Consider the following 23296-nt stretch of genomic DNA (forward strand, 5'->3'; position numbering starts at 1 on the left):
CTGAGGGTTTTCAGGGCAATACAGACGACACTTTCGTTCCTATGGCTCATGTGAGAAATGTGAATGTGATTCGTGTGAGTAAAAAAAAACATAATAGAAGAGGGAGGATTGGTTCATGTAGATATGAAGACATAGTTGAGTGAAAGCACCATTGTTTTAATGCAACTGCGGACCCTAACAGGGAAGATTGTGTAATCGTAAACTGCAGAAGTTCCTTTATCTATGGGGTTGTAAGTTTCTAAGTGCTACAAGCTTAAAACCGATTGGGGGACAATTGATTACCAGAAGGAATGACAGAAGACACACGCTGCACGAGATAAGAAGGCGAAGAGTTCATCCTTAAAAATCTGTATAAAGGTCGCTGAGGAAGACTCTTACTTCATCCCAAGACCCCCGCCCAAGACCACCAAGAGGCAGTGCGTATGTGAAAAAGACTTGCAAAACTCATTTTAATACGAAGCGAAGAACAATTTGCATATTGCATCACCCTGTTAAATATGTAAGAGTATAGACTATAAACGCTATATGCTGCTTTCTGTAGGTGTGCGTGTTGGTAGAGCCCAGGCTCCCCGCGCACCCAGCACTGTTTGCTTGCCTTTATTCGCTAATAAACCAAGTTCCTGTTAACGTATTGTTTCGGGACTCGGTCATTTATCACACTCATAAGGGAAGAGGATGATGCTTTAGAAACAAGAATTCATAGATTCTAAAGCCTAAAAGACCACTCTGCATGCCTAGTCTGAACTTGAATTTAACATATGCTAGAGAAAGATATGCATGTGTTAAGGAAGAATTCATATGTTGTTAAGGAAGTGGATGCAAAGTATGTGTTTAAGAAAGATAATTCAGGCAATACTTTAAATAGCAGACCCTCAATCTCCCTTGCAAGCTGCTCCATTATTTAATTACACACCCTAAAACAAAATTGCATCTAAAACTTTGAATTTATCTAACTAGCTTTTTGTTACACCCTTGACATAAAATCCTCCTTTTTATCACTTAGCTTTCCCTCTGTGCAAATATCCATCTGTGTTAGGAAGTCATCTCTTCTCCTTGATAAAGTAGGTTATAAAATACTCATTATTGCACTTTCTGTGTACAGGATCACCCTAGTAGGAACAGGTTTGGGAAGAATTGCAAGCTGTGGCAGCAGTAATGGGAATGCTGTAGTCTGGCAGAACTCCACGCTGTTGCCAAGAGGGTTTTCGTCACACTGCTACTCCGTCCTCATGTATGGCCTCTTGATTCTACCTCTCTTTAGTGCTTGTGTAGCTACTCAGTGAGCTGCACTTGGGAACCAATTCCACAGAAAGTAACTATTTTTTTTGTCACTGGGTCAACTTCCCAGTGTATCCAGTCTCCTGTAGAGCTCCACAGGTGGGATGGTAGTAGCGGCTTTGTAACAATTTTCAAAAAGCCAATGCAATCTCAAAGCTACGGATGGATAAGCTTTCTTCTTATCTTTCGTGTATTTAAGTTCTTCCCATGCTGAATAAGAGATATATTTGAAAGGCTAACCTTATGGCCTTGTTTCTCCTGTGTGTAACGGTTTCTGCTTAGCTGCCACATAACTATGTCTGCAGGTGGACTGAACTCTCCAACTGCTTTACCAGCAGGATCAAAATGGAATCATAAGCTAGTGATGATGGGAGCTTACTTACACTTTTGTAGGCCATGTGTGGATATCACTGGATGAAGTAGAACATACAGTCAATGCCACAAAATAGAAGATAATGTATAGGGAGGTCATATATGTGGGTGCCTTCTGGGAAGGGGACCACAGACACATCTAGACATGAAAGGTCACAGTCCATTCAGAAGCCTGCTGTTGTGACAGAATGTGGTGTCCAAATAGATGCTTCATATTGCTGAAAAGTGCTCCTGACATGGAAAGCAATGAGCACTTCATCCTCTACAGGAAAATGTAAATGCTTTCATTACACAGAAGAAGGTTTGACTGATTCTTGGGAAGGTGTCCCCTGAGAAGCAAGGCGCTGTTTCAGGGATTAGTTCCTGAACAATGTCTTTGTGGCTAAACTGGTGTGAAGAACTTGGATGGAAAACAAATAATGCATGGGTTCCTGGCCTATGTGACCCAAGAAAGGAGAAGCAAATAGGTAAGAAGTGTACCTCATTGCATGAATCCACATCTGGAAGGTTTAGGTACACAGCTAGCAGAGAGATGCTGGCTGATATCCTTCTGGAGAAGAAGGTTTTTACAATTCAAAAGGTAACTCAGGAGGAAGAATGTATCAATGCAAGATTCTTGAGGTTGAATTGGCAGAAATATGTGACCTGACAGGAGCTAAGGGAATTAACACCTCATTTTCCCTCGTTGGAGCCAGCTGCTGATGCTGGGCCTGTGCTTAGTGACTGCCGCCGTGTCAAGTACTTTGCCCAGGTCACCTGTGATGTTCAGTTCCTGGTGTGTTTTCCTTCATCAACAACAGAAATTAGGCTAGCCTGATGCAGACCAGACTTTAACTCAGCTGAACATCAGATCTTCCGATTTTATTCATGATATTTCTTTCTCTTCAACAACCACATTGTCAGCCACATCTCTCATGAACAAGAAAAACAGAGATTAGTCCTCTAGGATGTGTATTTTGTATTAATCCATTTTTGTGCCTCCAAATGCCTGCCTGTTCTCCAAGTCATTCCTCTTGGTAGTTAGCCAGTACCTTGCCTACATGTGACATTCACCGTCCTTGATTTGGGTGATGTAAATCACTTTGACAGCAGGACCTTCACAGACATCTAATGACAAATCTCTATATGAAGTACAATCTCTCTGTGATCTCTATATGAAGTTGTGAAGGCCTCATTTATATAGAAAAGACATCCCTGTCTGATAGGTGTGAGAAGTTTGGGACGCCATTTTGGAGACTGTGAGGATCCAATAGGTGAGAATAGACCCTGCCGTCACTTCCTCTTCCTGGATCCCTTTTTACTAGGAGCTATACAGGAGCAAAAAAAGAAGGTCCCCAAAGCTTATATCTAGGGAAGCATCTCTGATCCTTCTACAAGAGAGGAACCCATGTCAAGGTATGCCAGTGTCACTAGACACCATAGTCAACAGAAAGATAAGCAATCTCCCTGAAGAAGCCTAGCTTTAGAAGGTGTCTCAAAGCAGGCAGGTGAGATGATAGATAGTCACCACGGTCTTTTCATTAAGAATAATCTCAGCTCTAAGCAGCATGCAGGGTTTGTGCGACCAGGTTGCCCAGGACTCTGGACACAGGCTGGCTGGGCCCAAGCTGCTCCCTGGAGCAGAGGGCACAGGTAGCACAGAGGTAACCTGTGGGCTGTAGGTGAGGAATATTGACTAAGGGAAACTTTGCAAAGAGTTGGTGCTGCAGAAAGAAGGGTTCAAGCTGTCTTCATGGGAAGAGCAGAGGACTTCTTGTTAAAAAAGGGAATACCTGCCACCACAATCACTAAAACCCTTTGAAATCTTGTTGTGGTTTAACCCCAGCCAGCAGCTAAGCACCACACAGCTGCTCCCTCGCTCCTCACCCCCACCCCCACCCCGCTCCCAGTGGGATGGGGAGGAGAATTGGGAAAGAAGGTAAAACTCGTGGGTTGAGATAAGAACGGTTTAATAACTAAAGTAAAATATAATACTAACAATAATAATAATGAAATAGAAGAAGAAGAAGAAGAATAGTAATGAAAAGGAATATAACAAAAAGAGAAGGGGGGGGGGGAGGAAAAAAACCAGTGATGCACAATGTGATTGCTCACCACCGGCTGACCAACGCCCGAGCAGCGATCTGCGCCTCCCGGCCAACTCCCCCCTGTTTATATACTAGGCATGACGTTCTATGGTATGGAATAGCCCTTTGGCTAGTTCGGGTCAGCTGTCCTGGCTCTGCTCCCTCCCAGCTTCTTGTACTCCTGCTTGCTGGCAGAGCACGGGAAACTGAAAAGCCCTTAAGATAAGCGCTACTTAGCAACAACTAAAACATCAGTGTGTTATCAACATTATTGTCACACTAAATCCAAAACACACTATTCCAGCTACTAAGAAGAAAATTAATTGTATCCCAGCCGAAACCAGGACAAATCTTTGTCCCATATTCTTTCTTTGGGACTTAGCCCTAAATCTCCTTTTGATGTCCTACACCCTGATTTGTCTCAAGCCCTTGTTGCTATAGCTAGGAATAGGATAGTTTCAGTAACCAGCAAGAGGAGAGCAGAAAGTTCCTTTTTTTATTTTTTTCAACTGTGCAATCTGCAGCACTGCAGCCCTGCTTTATCGTGATCATATAAACATAATTGGTTTGCATGTGTTCTCATGAACAAAGTGTACAGATAAATTTGTGTTGCTTAATGTTGACACTGTTTGTTATGCTTACCAAAAACATCCTATAAATTGGAGCAAATTTTCCCAAATACTTAAAAAAGAAGCCACAGAAAAGTATGTATTAGTGTTCCCTATCTTTTTTCCCTGTTAAAACAATGTCAGTCCTTTAATAAGGGAGCAGATATAGTGCAACATACAGAAGTAACAGTTAGATTTGCACATAAACATGGGCAAGTCTTAAACTTCAAAATTAGTCTAAAACTGTCTCAGGTCAGTACATAAAAGCCTGTAGCTTGCTTAAAACCTGATTACAGAACTGTACTTCTGGTCCTCCCAGGATGTTGGATGAGCACTCAGAACCAACGCCACGACAGCTACTGAGAAAATCTTGTTATATTGGGGCAATCCCCAAAGATCGAGTATATACGAAGTTTGTTCCACTGGCATCTTTCCTTACACAACTATCAGTGACAGACTTCACTACCAGACATGTGCTGATGCCTACTCTCCTCTGTTCATTTGAAGCTGAACTTGGAGATGCAAGTGCACCCAAGCAATATCTCCCTGCTGAGACGTGGGAAACTTCTGATGCAGAAAAACTGCTTAGTATTCACTTTGAGTAGGCTTCCATGTAAATCTGATGAAGATGACCAGGGAAATCTGGACACTGCTGCTGTCCTGTACTCTCCAGAATGCCTACTGGAGGTGTATTTCATCTGATTGACATCTATTTGTCATCAGTGAGACACAAGAATGCATATTAAAGAAAGCTAATATGTGTAACAAGGAAAAAAGGACAAAGAATATCTGTGATCAGCTAGAATGATTAAAATGTGATTGCACCAATATTCATGTTGTGTTACTCTTCTAAAAATTCCAGTCTGCAGAAGACTAGGCATTTCTGCTGGTAAATATATTCACCTTTGAATTCTATTTCTCTCCTATGAGGTGTTCTTTGAACTTACTGTTCTGATTTAATGGCTATTGATTTAGTGACACGGCAATAAAGTGTGATTTATAGCTAAATCATGGGTCCTTCTGATTCACTGGCTTTCATCATAATACTGATTAAACTCTGCCAACTCTTCCCAGGCAGCACTCACAGACAGGGAAATTTGCTGGGCTTTAAAGAGTTGAGCACTGTGGGGAGGACCCCAGTGATCCAACCTGTAGCGAGGTTAGACTGAGAGGCAGACAGCATGAAGCAGCATGGAGATATTGTATAGATTCTTTGCAGGATCTGTTCACAGCACTCCTACATGATTTCGATTTCTTGCCTTATTCTGCCCTTTGCCCTCTTGTTACATCTTGTGCGTACTTATTACGTACAGCGATATAGAAATATGATACAGATTTTTCTAACAAACAAGAGCCCTGTGCCAAGAGTTGATTGTCTGTAAAACTCATATAAGGAGGGGAGAAAGATATCAGCAACAGGCTGACGTCTATACTGTCATTAGTGATTAAACATTAATAGGAAAGGCATGCAGATGCCACCATTCTCTCATCCAGGAGAGCCTGGGAATGGCAGAGGTAGCCATGCTGCACTGCAATGGGGAGATGTATCCTGAGAATTTGCTTCCTCAGTTGCCTGGGGTGGTTAAATGGTCCTGTAAGGAATATGCTGGGTTCCAAGATTTATCCAAAATCCCAGTTGTTACTGAACAGAAAAAAAGGAAGATGGAGATGGGAGCATGTTCTAGTACACATGTGATGCTATAAAGAAAGATGTGGAGACAAGTCCAAGTTGTAGTTAACAGCTGCAGACTTTGAAATCCATTCTTAATCTCCCTGTGTGACTTTTTGGCCTTGAAGCAAAAGCTTGTGCAAAAGGTAATATATCATATGACACTCTTATTATGCTCATGTAATAGAGGTGTAATTGCTTATTAAATTTCAAAATGCAGCTGGCTTTACGAGATTTTAGAAAAGGCTTTCCTTCACCTCTCATATTTCTTTCACTGAGAAGCTGCCATTTATTTCTGTAATTTGAGTATTCCAGTCAGGAACATTTTGAAAAGCCAGTGGTTCAGCTGGAGAAAAGGAATCAAACACAAGCATGGACAGTTAGAAATATTTTTCACACTGATTTATTGTTCTACTCTCTTCTGAATTTACACAAGAGGAAGTCTTTTTATGGCTGCTTCATTGCTGCTTGCTCATTATAGGAACTTACTTTATATGTTTATCCAGCAACAACTTCATTACTTTGCTTGCGTCTTCCTGGAAAAATACTAAAAATACAGAGAAAGGAAGTAGACTGGATACAAAACATGCTGAGTGTTTTGAGAAGAGACCTTGTGAGGAGTAACTAATATTTTCTTGTTGAAAATGCTGCCATTTAGGAACAAGGTGTTGATCTGCTGTGTTATTTTTGCATGCCTCTGAACTATTTGCATTGAGACCCTATCATTGTGTACATCAGAGATATCAGGTGCTCAAGATGTTTTATACAGTAAAGGCACTTTCTGTTCCTCAGGTACAGAGAGGCATTCAAAGGTCAAGAAGTGCTTCAAACTGATACAAGAGTCCACATCTGAGAATGAGCCATTTGAAAGGACATTTATAATTGGATGATATCTGCAAATCATGCATTGACTAGGCAGTGTATGATTGTACATCATATCTACTGTGTACACTAGGCTACATATTATCATACATACCACAGAATCATAGAAACACAGAATGGTTGAGGGTGGGAAAGGATCTCTAGAGGTCATCTTGTCCAACTCTCCTGCTCAAGCAGGGCCACCTAGAGCTGGTTACCCAGGACTGTGTCCAGATGGTGTATGAATATCTCCAAGGATGGAGACTCCACAATCTCCCTGGGCAACCTGTTCCAGTGCTCGGTCACCCTCACAGTGCAAAAGCATTTCCTGATGTTCAAGGGAACCTCCTGTGTTTCAGTTTGTGCCCATTGCCTCTGGTCGTGTCACGGGGCACCACTAAAAAGAACCTGGCTCCGTCCTCTCTGCATCCCCCCTTTGGGTGTTTATATATATTCATAAGATCCCCCCGAGGCTTCTCTTCTCCAGGCAGATGAAGGAACCACCAGTAGATGAATGAATGTGAAACTTCATTATGCAGATAAGAGATGTCTTCCACTAGTTAAGCCTGATCCAGATGTAGAAAATCACTGCCTCGACAAGAGGCTCCTTCGCACACCTGGTAGTAGGAGATTCATGCAAAACTTCTCAGTTCTTTTCCACTGGAATAGGCCCCTGAGTATTCTCAGGGGAGCATTTGCAGCATGCAAGACGATGGCATCTAGTCTACCCCAAGTATCTATGGCCTTCCCAACAGCTGACAGAGGCAGGTTTGACTTCAGTTCTGCAGTTCTGACTGCATTACAGTCTTTGCATAACGCCTGCTATGGGAAGGGGCAACAAAGCCCAGTTACAGTGGAGAGACAGCATTCCCCACACCGCAGTGGTCCTGTTTCCATGTCCAAGAATGAGTCCAAGCATTTACAAACTAACAGTATCTCCTAGAAAGAAAAATTGATTTGTTCTCATTTCCTTCCCTCTCAGACTTCCAGAATGTGGAACCCCAAAAGAAGATCTTGCTTTTCTTCTTTTTATTGTTAACGTATAAGGGGTAATTTTCGTATAGATGCCTCAAATGAACCAATTAAATTGTATCATCAGCTTAATGAACACATTAAACTGTTTGAACTCTCAAAGGACATCGCACTAAGACATTTTATGTGGCCTCAGTAACTTGAAGGATTGATCTCATCATTGTACTGGAGAAGAATTCCTTCATCCCCTCATCCTCTTTTTCTTTTCCTTTCCACCTTTGTGGCACTTGATACCTTACAGCATCTGATGGTACTTAATGGGGATACTATATACAGTTAGAAATTGATCTCTGCACGCAAGACTTATCACACTTCTGAAATCAAATTTAAGTCAGACCGTTTTTCAGCAGGATGGTGGTGGTGGTTATGGTAATCCTCTGCTCAGGAGTAAATCTGAATCCTCAGAACTTATACGGTCTAGCTGTTTCCTAATGGAGATTGAGTTATTGAGCCTTATGGTCATTTAAAAATATGCTGCTATCCACCTTTCATCTGCACCACAAAGTGAACTGCCTGCCATTCACAAGTGAAATTGTATACATTTACTTACGTATAAAACACAACAAATGCAAAGCTGGAAAAAAAAATGTATTACAGAACATCACATGTTATTTTTGATCTGGTCGTAGTTCCTTTTCAGAGTGGGCTTTTGACCAGGGGAATATAACTTACATGATGGTGATCACTTGTTTACCACAGGCTCCCTTTAAAAAGCACATGGGAAGACTGCAGGCTACAGAGGACTGGTTTCAAAGATGTTCTACAGCAGCAATGCCTGAGAAAGACTTTAAAAGACCTTTGCTTCACAAATGCTCTTTTGACTGTGGCTTTCTGCATAGGCCCCCTGGCTGCTTGGTCTCACAGTCCATGTAAGAGTTTTCACTGATAGCCAACCCTTCCTCAGAGCCAATTGCTAGCATCATGATGTGAGATGTGCTTCTTGACAGCGCATCACAATCCTTTATGAAGCAGGGAAGTATTTCTTGATCTCTGTTCACAGATATGAAGGACGTTTAGCTCAAGGCACAGCCTGCAGTCCAAATTTCCAAAGGTTAAAATCTCAGGTTAGCCAATGAAAACTGTTATTTGGATGCAGAAGCAAAAGTGGCTGGTTTTCTTAGGCAATGTGTAGTCAGAGTAGCCATCAGCTGAATCTCTGACTGAGTCTTAAGTGGTCAGACGGTGCCTCCAGAATCTTCCCAGGAGAAAATTCTACTGGACCATTTCTGTAATTTCCATGTCTACCTCATGTTTGTGACTCTTGGGCTAGCTTACATCCAGCACCTTGGGCTCTTTCCAAAGCAGATACAGTCTGGGACATGGTAAAAGGAGTGTGCCTCCTCATCAGTGCCAGCCAGTGTGCATCCTCCAGGCACTGTGCTTGTTCCTGTGCAGCCCTCACCACAGCACAAGTGAACTTGGTCCTTTTCCTAGACCTGGTGCGTGCTAGATGCTTGGGTTATTCAGGTGAGGAACAGTGACATCTGATTGTGTTTATGAAGCTTCAGTATGGCTACTCAGGTTTCCAGCTTCAGTCTGTCACATGCTGGAGCATAAAATCTTTTCTTGGGAAGAACAATAGGTCTGTATGATACCCCTATTCTCCTTTCCTAACCCACTTCATTGCCTTCAGAGGCTGTACAGCAAAGGCAGATGGCTCAGAAGATGATCCATGTTCCCCATTCTTAGCAATATCTCCCAGACATATTTGGACTGCAGTCCCTTTCAGTACCAAACATAGTTCCATAACGCCAACCCTGGATGACTACCTGAAATAATGCACAGCATTTGTGATACCATAGAAAGGATATGGTGAACCTCAGCTTAACTGGTGAAGCTCAGTTTGAGAAATGCTAACTGGAGACAGCAATACTCCTAAAAACATCTCTCAGTTGAATGAAGGGCAGAAGCAATTTGAAAGAAAAGATACTGTGTGTCATGACAAGGTAAATCATTATTTTTATCTTCAGAAAAAGAACACTTGTTTATCATTCATACAGAAGAAAACTCAGTGACTGAGACAAGACAATTTTTTGTATCATAACTCAGTAACTTTTATCACATTGTAAACAGGAGGCAGGAAATGAAGGAAACACGCAGGCTAAAAATGATAGCAAGTGGCAGTCCTGACTTCTCCAAAGAAAATGATGCGTTGTAAAGATCAGTCTAACTTGCTTCTTAGGAAAACATTTATCAGAAAAAAAGGAGAACTTACAGAGATGCTTCTGACTCACTGTAGCAGGCAGGGCCTGCTTCATGTTGTGCAATTCCCTTGTGAACTCTTCAACACAGCCCAAGTAAATAACTGGATGAAGAGCACAAACTACCATCTGAGAAGAAAATGATAGAAACGCACGTGACATGGTAGACATTGGATACACAGGAGCTGGCCAAACAAATGAAGACTGTTATGAATCTCTTTGAGCCATCTGAGAGATGTTAAAACTGTTGACTAACAAGCTCTCCAGCTTGCAATGTAGTATGGTGTGCCCTTGACCATGAAGAGGTTTCAGTAGTTTAAGGAGCAAAAGTCAAGGGCTGACTGAATTTTCTTGAGACATTCACCTGTGTAATCTAAGCCTATATGTAAGGAATGGAGTCTGTCCCTCTGCTTTGGCTCTGGGGCGTCACATTCTCCAAGTGCTATTATTAAAAAAAAGAGTAACTTGTGAATTAAAGTGTTTCTTAATGTGATAAGAAGCGGCTGTGTGACGCCCTTGGCTAGGAATTGGGCTTCTGAATCAGTTTTTTTGCAATGCTGGCCTTTTTCATACAAAAAACTCAGGTATGCTTGAACTATTGAAGAGTGAGAAGAGTTGAGGTTGGTTTAACAGCCATTTTTCCCCTGCAAATGGGAGAGCTCTCGGCTTCTGGAATCTGTGAGAAGGTTGAATGGCCTTTTCGATCGAGATGGTGTTAGGGCCCTGAGGGCACCAATAGGCCTTAATGGCCCTGACCAGTCTCAGCTGGGATCTCCACCCACACCCTGCCCACGAACTTCAGTCCTTGCCTGAGCTTTGTTTCCACCACAGCCACACACATGCCCGTGGCCATGAACCCCATTAAAAGGGACCTCAACCCATGGTATGATTTCCCAGGCTGACTTTGGACCTGTCTTTTCATTATGGACCTGCCTGGCAGTCATGGGGCAGTATCAGCTCCTCATTACCATCATTGGACCTGAATCTGACCTGCACATTGACCTTCCAGATTGACCTCAGCCCTGCCTTGTCACCATAAACTCTTCTGATAATCTGGACTTAGTTGAGCTTGGCTATGACCTTGGGGTCTGCCATGGTCTCCTTGCTCAGGGGCTGTTGGACTGTGCCATGGCTGGTGAGGCCCTTGCCCCGCCAGCCATGGGATTCCCCTTGGCTCCCCGTCCCCACAAAGCATCATGATTCAGGAGTCACTTGTAGAACAGAAGTGGAAGAAAAGAATGAACTTTATAATAGGAGGATTTTAAGGGAAAAATAATGGATTTGGAAAATAGAAGGATGTGTAACACAAGGGAATCAACCTGATCTTTTCTCATAATACAAATTACCTAGTAGAATTGCCAGTGAGTCACTTAATTATAGCTCATTTTTCAGGGGCTGAGGCCTTGAAGAAAGGGGTTTGGACTGTGGCTTGATGCCCAGAAGTCAACTATGTCAAAAGTAGTTCTTTCTGATGTAGGATTTCATTCAACTCAGCATTTGAGTTATAAACATAAACATCATCAAGCATTGTCAGAGTGCAGTGAGATCCATATGCTCCCTAAGGGATGGGGAGCTGGAAGCCAAGGGCAATCCCACGGCCAGTGGGGCAGGGGTCTCGCCAGCCACGGCACAGTCCCACAGCACCTGGGTGAGATGAGCAGGGCAGACCCAAAGATCGAGGTCAGGTTCAACCAAGAGTTCAAATTTTCAGGAGAATTCACAGTGATGAAGCAGGTCTGAAGTTCATTCAGGAAGTCAATGTGCAGGTCAGGGCCAAGTTTGGGGCCAGTACAGAGGATCAGATAGAGCCCCGTGATCACCAGGCAGGTCCATAATGGAGAGACAGGTCCGAGCTTAAGCTAGGGAGTTGATCTATGGGTTGGGGTCCTGATCATCAGGGTCCATGGCCGGGCACAGACATGTGCTGGTGGAGACCAGTACTCCTACAGTACTTTGGCTGTGGTGAAGACCAGTACTCCTACAATACAGCTCAGGCAGGCCCAGAGCTGGACTGAAATGAAGCCCATATGCAGGGGTTGTGGGTGGAGACCTCAGGTGACCTTGTCAGGGCCATTAAATCTTACTTAGTGCCCTCAGAGCCCTGACAGATGGCACCAAGAGACCTTGTAAATGCAGTGCAGGATCTGCTCTGTGCTCTTTGGAGGGAAGGAGTGCATGATCAGAGGCTTCTCTTTTGTGCCAGGAGTAGCCAGTCATCATCATTGCCACTCCTTCATAGCTGGCATGGGGTCCCCCTGTCATATGATGACTTGCTGCTTTTGGCTTGTGCACCAGTCAGCTCTGACATGGCCTGGTAACAGAAGCAGCAGATAACAGCTGTATATGGAGCAACATTTCTCTGTCTGACTTCCAAACTCCCAATATCCCAACAGGGAATACCTTCAGACCTTTCTAACCCCTGACAATAGTGTATGGACGGGCAGCCAGGACTCTGGCTGGTGGGGGATGTTCAGCTGCTCTGATAGATTGCATTCCAGAGTGAGTACAGAGATGGCTTTCATCCTTGTTAGTGGAGTGAAGCGCATCTTGGGTTTAAGAGGATGTCTCCTACAGGCATTCCTGGCTCTGCTCCTCCAGGCTGAAGATAGGCTCAGCACCAATGCCACAGACAGAAGTGGGAGACCTGACACCTGTGGCTGCAAGGCCGCAGGAGCATATCTCCATGTTATCTTTCTTTATCTATGCTTCTCTTTCCATCCACGGGAGGTTTCATCATGATCAGATATGTGTGCTGTCTACTTTCTTCCCCTTTCAGTTCCCTGAGTGTTGGGTTCACATGTAGATAGGAGGAAGAGAGGAGGAGTTTGGAGCTCAGCCCTTGGAGTGGGGGCTCTGCTCTCCACTTGTGTCTGTGATGTACGACAGATATCCCCTGCCGTGCTTCTGCGCTAGAGGAAAAGCCAGTTTCAGTTCTGTCATCTGGGGGCTGTAGAAACTCTGTTAATCCAGATTTGTGCTTCTGTTGGCTGTGAAATGTTCTAAACTAGGCATCAGGTTCCAACCAGAGTGTGTCCTATGCTCCTGATCCCCTGATGGGGCTGGCCATACTGACCAGTGTCTGGCATTTGACCTCTGACCTAAGCATTGAGGTTTCTTCCCTGGGGAAGCTCATGTACTTAAACTCTCAAAAATCTTCAGCCTGACCCACCAGTTCTCAGCTTTTGTTAAAATAATAAAATTCTGACATCAGTTGTGCTCCAATGTGTGCTCAAGACATACCCTATAATTAAGTGACTCACTGGCAATTCTACTAGGTAATTTGTATTATGAGAAAAGATCAGGTTGGTTCCCTTATTTTTCACCAAACCACTAAGCTGGTGTTACCTCACACAGCCTTCTATTTTTCAAAATAGAATAATCACCTGTTTAGAGTTTCATTATGTTGACCAACAAATTAGAATGAGCTTATATAACATTTGCTTAACACTTGTTACTTTTCCCAGGTTTCAGTCCAAGCAATCATGCTAAAATTCAGTCTGTTATGCCAATCTACAAAGTTCCCAGCCAGGTCTCTGGGCCATCTCTGTGCTTTCATCTAGGCAAGGATACAAGGCAGTTCTCATGCCCAGACTCTCCTGCCACAAAGGTTGTTTATGAATGTCTGCTACGGCTCAGGACAAAAAGTGGAGCTGTCTAGGGAAGCAGAGTGTTTGCACAGATACCTGCTCACTGAGCATTGGCAGGGCTTTTGTACACATACTAACGGCCTAAGTTTGCTTGCCCTTGAACACACTTTGAGGCGAGACTGTGGGAGGAAAAATAGACTAAAAATATGTTGTTAATCTCAGGGTATCTGACACTTGCCTGAGGATTACTGGCTAATGTTACAATTTAGGATGGTTCTCCCCTCTACCCTTGAAAGGTGCAATTAGGTGAGATAACTGAGCTGAGCCAGCAGCTTACTGCTTCTGAGCAAAAGGCTGTGATTAGCTGAAGACCTTGTCTTATCTCTGTCAATAAAGGCAATGAAAACTAGAGGATATTTCTTTGAAATTTATCTTGTTTTTCCTTCATTCGCTCTCTTGTTGTGTGTGTGTTTAGTATGCTGGCCTTGAAGGTGATGCTGCTGAGTACAGGGTCAGAGGCGGAGGTAGAAGCTTTCCTGTGTGGAGGAGCACTTTTAGCATTTGCCATGGGTATTACTTCTTAAAGTAAATAAATCTTCTCCATTAAAGTAATAACACCCTGCTAGTTAATACACACACTTCTCCAGTGGCTAGTATGTCTCTTAACGCAGCATTAGCAGTTCAGCAAGTCAGCTTGGGATTTGTGCACAAGCATGAAGGGTGCAGGATGTTTCCCACAGACTGTGTGCAGGTGACAATGGGTCGGTGGCCAAGCTGGTAACCCAGCCCGATGAAATCTTTCCTCTGCTCTGAGCATGCCGTGTCTACAACCCCAGTTCCCAGAGACTGTTGGGAAATGCAGTCCTCAAAATTTGGTTTCTCTGGTGGGCTTTTTACAGCTGGCTACAAAACTGGAATTCCACTCCTGCCTGTTGTTTCTTGGCTTTCTTGGTTTGTTTCTTTTATTGTATGCCCTCCTTCTTCTCCCCCAGGGACACAACCCTCCTTCTGTATAATTCCCCAAGTATTAGAAATCTCATCCAGCAAGTGCAACGGAGGTTTGTGTCCCTCCTTTAACCCCCTTTTTCTGTATGTCAAGACAGTGCTTTACACACTAGGCCTTAATCAGTCTCTGGTGTTCCTGTTGATGGCAGGGCACTGTATATAAGGGGGCAGAAGATTTGTGGGAGAACACACACACGAGGGTGTCCAGTCCAGCCCTCTCACCCCACTTGAACACTGGCAGCATATCAGCAGGGAGATCTTGGTTCTAGTCTTGTTGCCAGCAAGTCTTTCTCGCAAAATGCATAACCTGTCCTCTCTACATGAGCTGCTCTAAGCTGTTGTGCTACGACTTCATGATTTGTCAAGTTAGTTTTAAGAGAAAATAATAAGCCACATTTCTACATGCAGAGAAATAACTTTAGGATTAAAATAAGCCCAGGTAGTGTTTTGAGTCAGGAAATCCAGTTTCCCAGAGATGCCAATTTCAAGGCAGCAGGAAAAGCCTTAGTGTGAGACTCTCTCTTTGGCATTTGCCAAAGATGTTTTTTGTCCTGGAGTAGTCAACATACTGGATGTGAGGAATTCTATTCTGCACCCACATAGCTTTTCTGTCAAATGAAACAGGAATTTATACACCTAATTTTTTTTTTTTTAACGTCAGTTCTGGATTTAGGCACCTAGTTCCTGGGATAAGTGCTTAGCTTTATAGCATTGAGAGTCTTTGGAGAACTTGGTTGCTGAGTTGAGGGCCCCATATATATGAAATGGTGATAATAATTCAACAGTTAAAAGTAAAAGGGAATCATTTAAAAGCTATGAAGTAGTCTTATATCACTATGATCCATTATAAGGACCACAAATTGTTTTAAATTCAGGACAATATTAACAAGATGTCTTTTATTCCACTGAAGACCCAGACATGAAAGACCTTATATAGGAGAAAAGTGAGCAGGCAAGCAGACTATCACAAAAAAAGCCCACCCCAAAACCCAGCAAAAACATAAACAAAAAAACCTCCCAAATTATTACTACCTTTTATTTGATATACAGCATATAAACATGGGCAGATCCTTTTTTCACAATCTTGCCACCAATAAATAAAAACACAAAGCAATGTTTTGATTTCAAAGTGATTCCAGCATTGCAGTTTGGACTTCCTTTCTCCTAAATAGAGCTTAACGAACATGAATATCTGCCGAAAGAAGGGAGCTTACATACAACTATGTAGAAAGTGTTCCTGTGCTCCTCTACACCCATTCCCTAAATTGGCAACAATTAGTACAAGCAACAGACTGAGAATTTTCTGGCTATGAAAGTGTTGCTTAAACACCAGTAACTTGTCCCCAAGTTACTGGCTGCAGTTCTGTTACAAACATACGCATGTCACATGCAGACCTACAAGCAGAGGGATAGTTATCCAACACACTGGAAAGTATGGGCTGGAAAAGATGATAACCCAGTGCTGTGGGGTGTTATGTGTAGGGGAGGCCAAATCACACGCAGATTTAGATATTAAAAAGGCTGCAGGAGACTGCTCAGTTTCACCCATCGTGTTCCAGTCCAGACAAATAGTGGAAAATGAAACTGTGCCAAGGACATTTTCGTTCCAGTGTGACGCAACTCATGCAGAACTGAAACCTCTCAGATGAGGTTTACAGTCTCCTTGTTGGCAGAACTGCACTGCTGGTGGCACGTGGTCTGACTACTTCAGGACTACCCCTGGTACGTCTACAAGAGCTAGCAGCTCCAGTTTGGCTGTAGTGGAGATGGAGCCCAAATATTGATTTGTGAAAGTATGTGATCTTGCAATATGAATGCACAAACTTCCTAGCTTGACACATCTTCTTTGGATTGTTTCATCTTTATTCAAAAGCAACCAGTGCAGGCAGCATTGGCACAGATTTCACACAAATCAACTTCTCGGACAGCCATGTCTGTTAGAGAGAAAAGAGAGGATTTCAATGAGAAGGCAAGAGGATTTCTTGGAGAGCAGAGCCACACATCAAGGGATTTGGAGACTCCTTTCCATTACTGTTTTATGAGTTTTAATGTTCCTTGAAATTATTACTGGTATAAGTAAAATTAGTTCTTGCAAAAATCTGGCTCAAAGAATGAAATCAAACCTGAATTCATTGGGGAAACAGTGGGAACACGAGAAAGCAAGAGAACAACAGGACATCTTGTGGGAGGGTGGTGGGGATGTGGCTTGTAGAATCACACATTCATTATATTGGTAGTGTTTCTTCCTAAAGTGTCCATTGTATAGACAGTAGATAAATGCAACATAATAAAATAGAAAAGCAGACACTGTAGCAGCCAGTTCAAGAATCGCTACGTGTGTCTTGGAGACAGACCATGCCAAAGACGAATTCATCTCATTTACATCTCACACCTCTTTTAAGCTACCTGGGAAAACACATTCTTCTACACTGATTAGAGAGAGCAATTAGACCTGCTCACAACCTGTAGTTAGCTAGAACTGAGTGATATAACCCTGCTTTTCCTGTAAGCCAGAAGAGATTGTGGGCTCTGTCACTTCAAGTCATGTAAGTTAGTGTGCAACTACTTGGAGGAAGCTTTTTCATGGTTACAGCAGCCTGATCTGTACAGGCTACAGCTAAGCTCAACACAGCAGGAATTTTCTTGCAAGAGGCTCACAGCTAGTGTAGTCCAACCCTTGTAGGAGGGGTAGTAGAAAGGCAGCATGGACTCTCTCAGCTGCTTTAGAAGTGACAGAACAGTAATCACGTTTCTTTGCCTGCTGCTATTTGAATGTTTAAGGTTGAAAAGTGTGATAAAAATGGCAACTATACAATATGAGCTACATACTCAGCCTCTCAAAAATCATGGATGCATCTCCTCTTTTGCACACAGACTGGAACTCCTCAGGGAGATCTTTTTCATCACATGGAGAGTAGCTAGCCATTGGAACCACCATGCGAGGGTTAATGTGTCTGTTCTCATCCATAAGCTCCTTTAGCTTCTTCACAGACTCAAGGGAGAATTTCAAGTCTCCATCCTATGTAGACAGAACCAGAAAACAAAGGCATCAGGAAGTCAGTCCTTAGGCAAATCCATTCCATTTCAACCATGAGCTCTCCCAAAAAATACACTACAGGGAAAAGACAGTGTTGAAACAAAGCCTAGATAAAATCGGTGCTGACTGAAGGCAAAATGATCAGGTCTTCAAGGCAAAGACCTTTCAGAGCAGCAGGGAGACCTGGCTGGCTAGTCAGGGCTTTTGTTATGAGTCACGGTGGATGGAGGCAGAATTAGTGCATTTCTCACTCCCATGAGAGAGACCCATAAAATCCGGGGTCAAAAGATACAGGCTGGGAATCTTCAGCCTAGAAAAGAGATGACTGGGCAATATGTGGTAGAGATATACAAAATCATTAGTTGAATGGGGGTAAATGGGGATTTATTTTGTTCACTCTTTCTTCTGATACACCAGTGGAGAACTTCAAGTGTTGGCTGTCCTGTGGCAGGCTCTAACCACACAAAAGGAGCTATTCTTTCACATTACACATTGTTAAGAGCTGAAATCCTTCACCCCAAGGTACTGTGGCAAGTTTCCCTGAATTTAAAACTTGTTCACACAATTAATGGAACACAAGTTATTGGCAGCATAAATATGACACTTCTGGCTCAAAGCTCATACCAAAAGCTTCAAGAGGCTGGGAGAGTACCCTGGGAAATAGTACTCTGTGTTTTAGATTGCTAGACCCTGTGCATCTGTTAATGGTCATTCCCTCAGTTTCAAGTGAATCCCACTGTTGAGGTGATAAATTTAAATTGCAGGTGTTGCAATTCTTAAGCTAGGTGCCTAAAGTCTGTGTATGTCTGCAGATAATCAGAGTTTGGCCTAGAAGAGAAATAAGCACTTTCAAATGGATCTTTAGCATGTGTTTTAACCTGGTTTAATGACCAGCATGTAGTCAGTAGGATGATCAAGTAAGACCTACTCATTCAAAGAAATAAAGTGAAGTGATGCTGATACACTGTGAGACCAAATATTGCCACTTGTTTCATAGTTTCATGAGCCCAATGTTGAATAGTGTGAGATGGGGGGGGTAGTTGGTTTTGGTTTGTGGGGGTTTTTTTTACAGAATCACAGAATGTTGGTGTTAAAGAATTGAAAAAAACCCAACCAGATAAACTCTGGACATGCATTTACTTAACAAAGTCAAACTCTTTTCTGCTTGCAATCAGTTTATGATTTTACTTGGATTAATTTATCAGTCATAGTTGCTTATGAAAAATTAACTTTTCCTGTATAAATGTAGTTCTAGATTCAGCTATTGGTCACAGACCTCAAAAGCATAAGACAGAGAACTAAAAAGGATGGATTTCCACAGGTACAGTTTCAGAGAATCCAGAAAGTAGGAAAGAACCCTGAGACGTGTATGTCCTGGTGACAAAAAACAACAAAGAAACAACAAAAAAAACCCAAACAAAAACCCCACCACCTCAGATAAGAAAGATTTATTAAAGAGAGCTCAATCTGAGCAGCATCTTCCCTCCAAGGTGACAGTGCATACTGTGTTGCTGAACTAAGAGATTTTATCACAGAAATAGTGCAGGCCAGAACAATCCATCTCTGTAGTTTTTCTGGTTTTACTCCACACCTAGTAAACCATCTTCCTCCAATTTCCATCATATTAATTCAAGATCTGTGATGGAAAGTGTCGAGATAGTGATACTCAGTCTTTTAAAACATGATATGAAGTCAAATGAACTTCACTTCTGCTTTGCAAAACATGTTGTTAAATGAATGACTTCTGATGTATTATGGGAGTGGGAAGGGAAGTCTTGGGAAGAATTTCAGAAAACAAGATCGTAAGCCAACTTTGTACACTGAGTAATTAGTCAGACCTTAGGGACCTCAAGTAGTCCAAGTGAAAGGAGTGCAACACACATGCAGAGTATACTGCACATATATTCAGGAGAATACAGATTTAATGATTAATGAGATAAGAATTCAAACTACAAAGAGGAGCTAAAACTCCAGAGCTGCACTTTCTACACTTTTACTCAACCTAGAAACAGCTATTCTCATTCAGTTATTTTTTTATGCCTCCAAGTGGAAAACAGATTTATTTCATTAAGTAGGAAGCTATCTGTTCCCCTGGAGACTCTAAATGTTAAAGAATGGTTTGGAAGAAAGGAATAGCTTAAACCTGCTATCTCTGGATATCTCTGACATCCAAAGGAGAAAAAGATGATATCTCAAGGCACAAAGATAGTATGTTATCCCTGGAAACCTACTGCACACATATAAAGAGAGTCAATAATTGTTTAAGAAGTATTAGTTCTCTTGGTAGTCTGAGGAAGTTGTTTATGTTGCAATCAAACTGAAATCTCCCGAACTGTTTCTAAGGATGAGTACAGACAGATCCAACACGCTCCCAAGTACAGACAAGAGCACTGAAGTACCTTCTTAACTGCTTCCATGGTGCATGTAAAATAAGTCATAGGTGCTGTGTATTTTGGAAAATTTGGTATAGCCTCCTCTAATAGCTTATCTGCCTATTAATATTTCATTGGATCCAGCTAAGCATTTCTTTCACCTTTTTTTTATATGTGCTATGTGTGTAGGCTCCATCACATAAGCCTGCAGATCATTTTCATAAAGAACTTCTTGCCTAGAAGCCAGCGAGACAAGACAATTTCTCTTTTGTCACATCTTGTTTACATCATTCTATAAAGTTAGAGGTGTCCCCAGTTCTTCCAGCTTCACAACACATGGGGTTACGTGCAAAAGAAAACTCTGGAAATGCAATGCCTCAGTCAGCAAGGGATTTCAGAGCAGTGACATGGCTGGTGAAGTTAATTAAACTGCAGCAGCATGTTAACAATACCTGAAGCATTTTACAGAAAGAAAAACTGAACCATAGGGAGATGAAGTTGGATATCAAGCCAGAGCAAAGCAAAAATTCCGGTCTATTAGTTTAGTTCAAGATTCCTGTTGCAGCCACACATCAGTACTTTGTTGAACTTGTAATACCAACAAATTAAAAAGCAGAAAACTCACCTGAACGTAGACTGCGTGGGAGCTGTGCACCAGTAAAAGGACTGCAAGGACTGTAAAAGAAAGCAAGACTTTCATAGTGCCTGCAAAATATAGCCTTTCCTAAGCTGAATATATTTTATTTTCTCTGGCTTTGGTCTTTCTTTGGTGTCTCTCAGACTTTCTCTCTTCTTCTTAGCACTCAGACCGCCTGGCAGTCAGAGCTCTATGCTCCCAGTGCAAAGCTGGAGCTTTATAAAGACTTCACACGGCATTTGCTTGGTAATCTATTAATCTAAACTCTTTATTGACATATAATAAACCCTCAGTGGACTATCAGTTATCTACCCATTAGCAGAGTAGGCCAGTCACACCCAGGCAGATCCTGGGGTTTATGAGTCTCTCCCACTTTGAGAAAGTGGCCATGACACAGGCAGGCAAAACATTCCAGCCTACAATAAATATATGGTAGAGATTGATCTAACACAACACCTGAAACTCAGTCTCCTTATGGGGAATGTACTCAGGTTTCTGGCCACTTCCTGCAGAGCTGTGAGAAAGAAAGAGATTTGGAAGTAGATACAAAAAAATTGATCTCTTGCACTGATTGCTGGCCAGTCAGTTCCCTCTTCTGGGGACTCCAGGTACTAAGACGGTAGCAAGGGACTGAGGCAGATAAACACAGGCTGTGCCTGCATATGACCAGATATAAAATGTCATCTTGCTGCTGCTTTTTGCAGCACCTAATTAAAATGCACACATTAAAAAGCATGGGGATTGTCATTAAGGATAAAGGCTGCCATAAACCAAATCTATTTCTCTGTGACTTTCAGTCTTATCCAGAAACATGGTAATATCACACCGATGGAGAAGCATCAATATGCCTCACTCAGCTCAGTTCTGCCCATCAACCTCGGGTCCTTTAATCTGTAAATGATTTCTGGCATATTGTGGCTTTGGAGTAACAACAGACACCATGCCAAACAATCTTCCTGATACCAGCAGAACAGAGGAAGGCAACGGTCAGCCACTAAGCAACTTTCTCAAATCTCAGCAATGTTTTATGCCGGCAAAGGCTCTAGTTCTTATGGTATTCTAATCTGTTGCTAAGATTACAGTGAAAACCACCATGCTGCTTGGTATAAAACTCGAGAAACTAAAGCAGCCTGGAGTTCCCAGGCAGTGGGCTTGTAGAGAGGAAATGGGACTTCTCTGGTTCAGTATACTCCAAAAATTTCCTACCACTTAGCTGACAGTAATGACTGCTTACTGATAGACTTTGCTTCTCTCCTCTGCACCAGTCCAGTCTACTCCTCATCCACGAAATTTGAACCCCTCAAGCATCTTTATTACCACAAGACAAGCTTGCTTTCTCTGCTTTCTGCGCTGCCAATACCACTTGCAACTCCAGAACAACTCACACCTGCGCCCTTAATTACTCTAATATTGGTCAAGGGTGTAACAGCAGAGGGTATAGCAACAACCTCTTCCTAGAAGCTTTGCAGAGGTGTCACAAGAGAGACATGCCTAGAATCCAATTAGGTGAAGCTGAGGGTAAGAAAGCAATTAAATGTAGGGAATAAAAAGGTATACTGAGAGGCATGAAAGAGGCAATTGCAACCCCACTTCCCATTACATACCCAAAACCGCTGGGTCAGGACACCTATTGGAGCATGGACTACCACTTTTCATCAGTGTCATGTTTGACACGCTGATGGCATGCCATAGTGGAAAATCCCAGTGCTTCTGATCCAATTGCATTTCTGACAGTAAAGAGGTACACACTCTCTCCTCCATCTTCTTTTAAAAACCTCCAGAGAGAATTATGGCTGGCTTACACTTTTTTTACTACTTTGTCTAAGAGTTATGTGAAGCTGTGATACCAGTTTTGGTCCATTACTTCACACCCCTCATTTGTCTCTTGTTTAGGCAATATTAAGATAATACCAGTTAAGTTAAACCCTTGAGTGGCACTATTGCACTTTGTTGCCTGGATTCATGCAGTCCACCTATAAGTTTTGAAACCCAGAAGTTTTTCCAAGTACCTGGAAAAAAAGGACTCCCTGTCAAAACTCAGGTCATGTGTCTCCCCTGTTTGGTATCATGTTCCTAATTGATGGGAATCAGTTATGCTTTAGAGGAAATGGGGCCTTTCCTCAGAATAGTTGTCAAATGCCTTCGCTTGGAGTCTTAAGAGGGCTCAGATGTGGCATCCCCCCAGGCAAGGGCAGTGATGATGGGGGCATATATCTAAGCAGATAGGATCTTTAAGAAGAAACAGGGAGGCACCTAACACATTTAGTCACCTCCACGAATGACTTTTTTGAGGCTGTGCCTTTGAATTAAAAGGTCTACAGCAAGCATAAATCCCGAACTAGGCCTCTAAATGCTTTTTGTGCTCAACCTGTAGCCAGCCTGAGTTTATCCATAACAAGGGTGAGAGCTGAAGAGAAAGAGATACAAGAAGTTTTCCGACACCAGGTGGATCTTTAAGTATGCTGAAAAGACAGTGTGTCTACCTCTTTTTTTTTACTGGGGACCCCCCGAAATGGACACAGCACTCCAGACGTGGCCTCACCAGTGCTGAGTAGAGGGGAGGGATCACCT

The 23296-nt window shown here is 42.6% G+C and overlaps 1 protein-coding gene across 1 annotated transcript; it reads right to left on the minus strand.

Moving 5' to 3' along the window:
• Window positions 1-16545: 16545 nt before the first annotated feature.
• On the minus strand, window positions 16546-20788 carry LOC127024899 (guanylin-like). The gene is made up of 3 exons (XM_050909638.1): window positions 20714-20788; window positions 17509-17698; window positions 16546-16613 (listed from the first exon to the last, which is right to left on the minus strand). The coding sequence occupies exons 1-3, from the start codon at window positions 20786-20788 to the stop codon at window positions 16546-16548; spliced, it is 333 nt and encodes a 110-aa protein (XP_050765595.1).
• Window positions 20789-23296: the final 2508 nt, after the last annotated feature.

Source organism: Gymnogyps californianus, chromosome 21, assembly GCF_018139145.2.
Source record: "Gymnogyps californianus isolate 813 chromosome 21, ASM1813914v2, whole genome shotgun sequence".
In the NCBI taxonomy this organism is placed as follows: Eukaryota; Metazoa; Chordata; class Aves; order Accipitriformes; family Cathartidae; genus Gymnogyps; species Gymnogyps californianus.

Bases quoted from the DNA above. Each gene is read 5' to 3' on its own strand.
- LOC127024899 (XM_050909638.1), bottom strand. From the start codon at position 20,788: ATGAAAGTCTTGCTTTCTTTTACAGTCCTTGCAGTCCTTTTACTGGTG. The intron at 17,699-20,713 runs GTGAGTTTTCTG...CTGTCTACATAG, and splicing joins CCCACGCAGTCTACGTTCAG to GATGGAGACTTGAAATTCTC. The intron at 16,614-17,508 runs GTATGTAGCTCA...TCTCTCTAACAG, and splicing joins CATGATTTTTGAGAGGCTGA to ACATGGCTGTCCGAGAAGTT.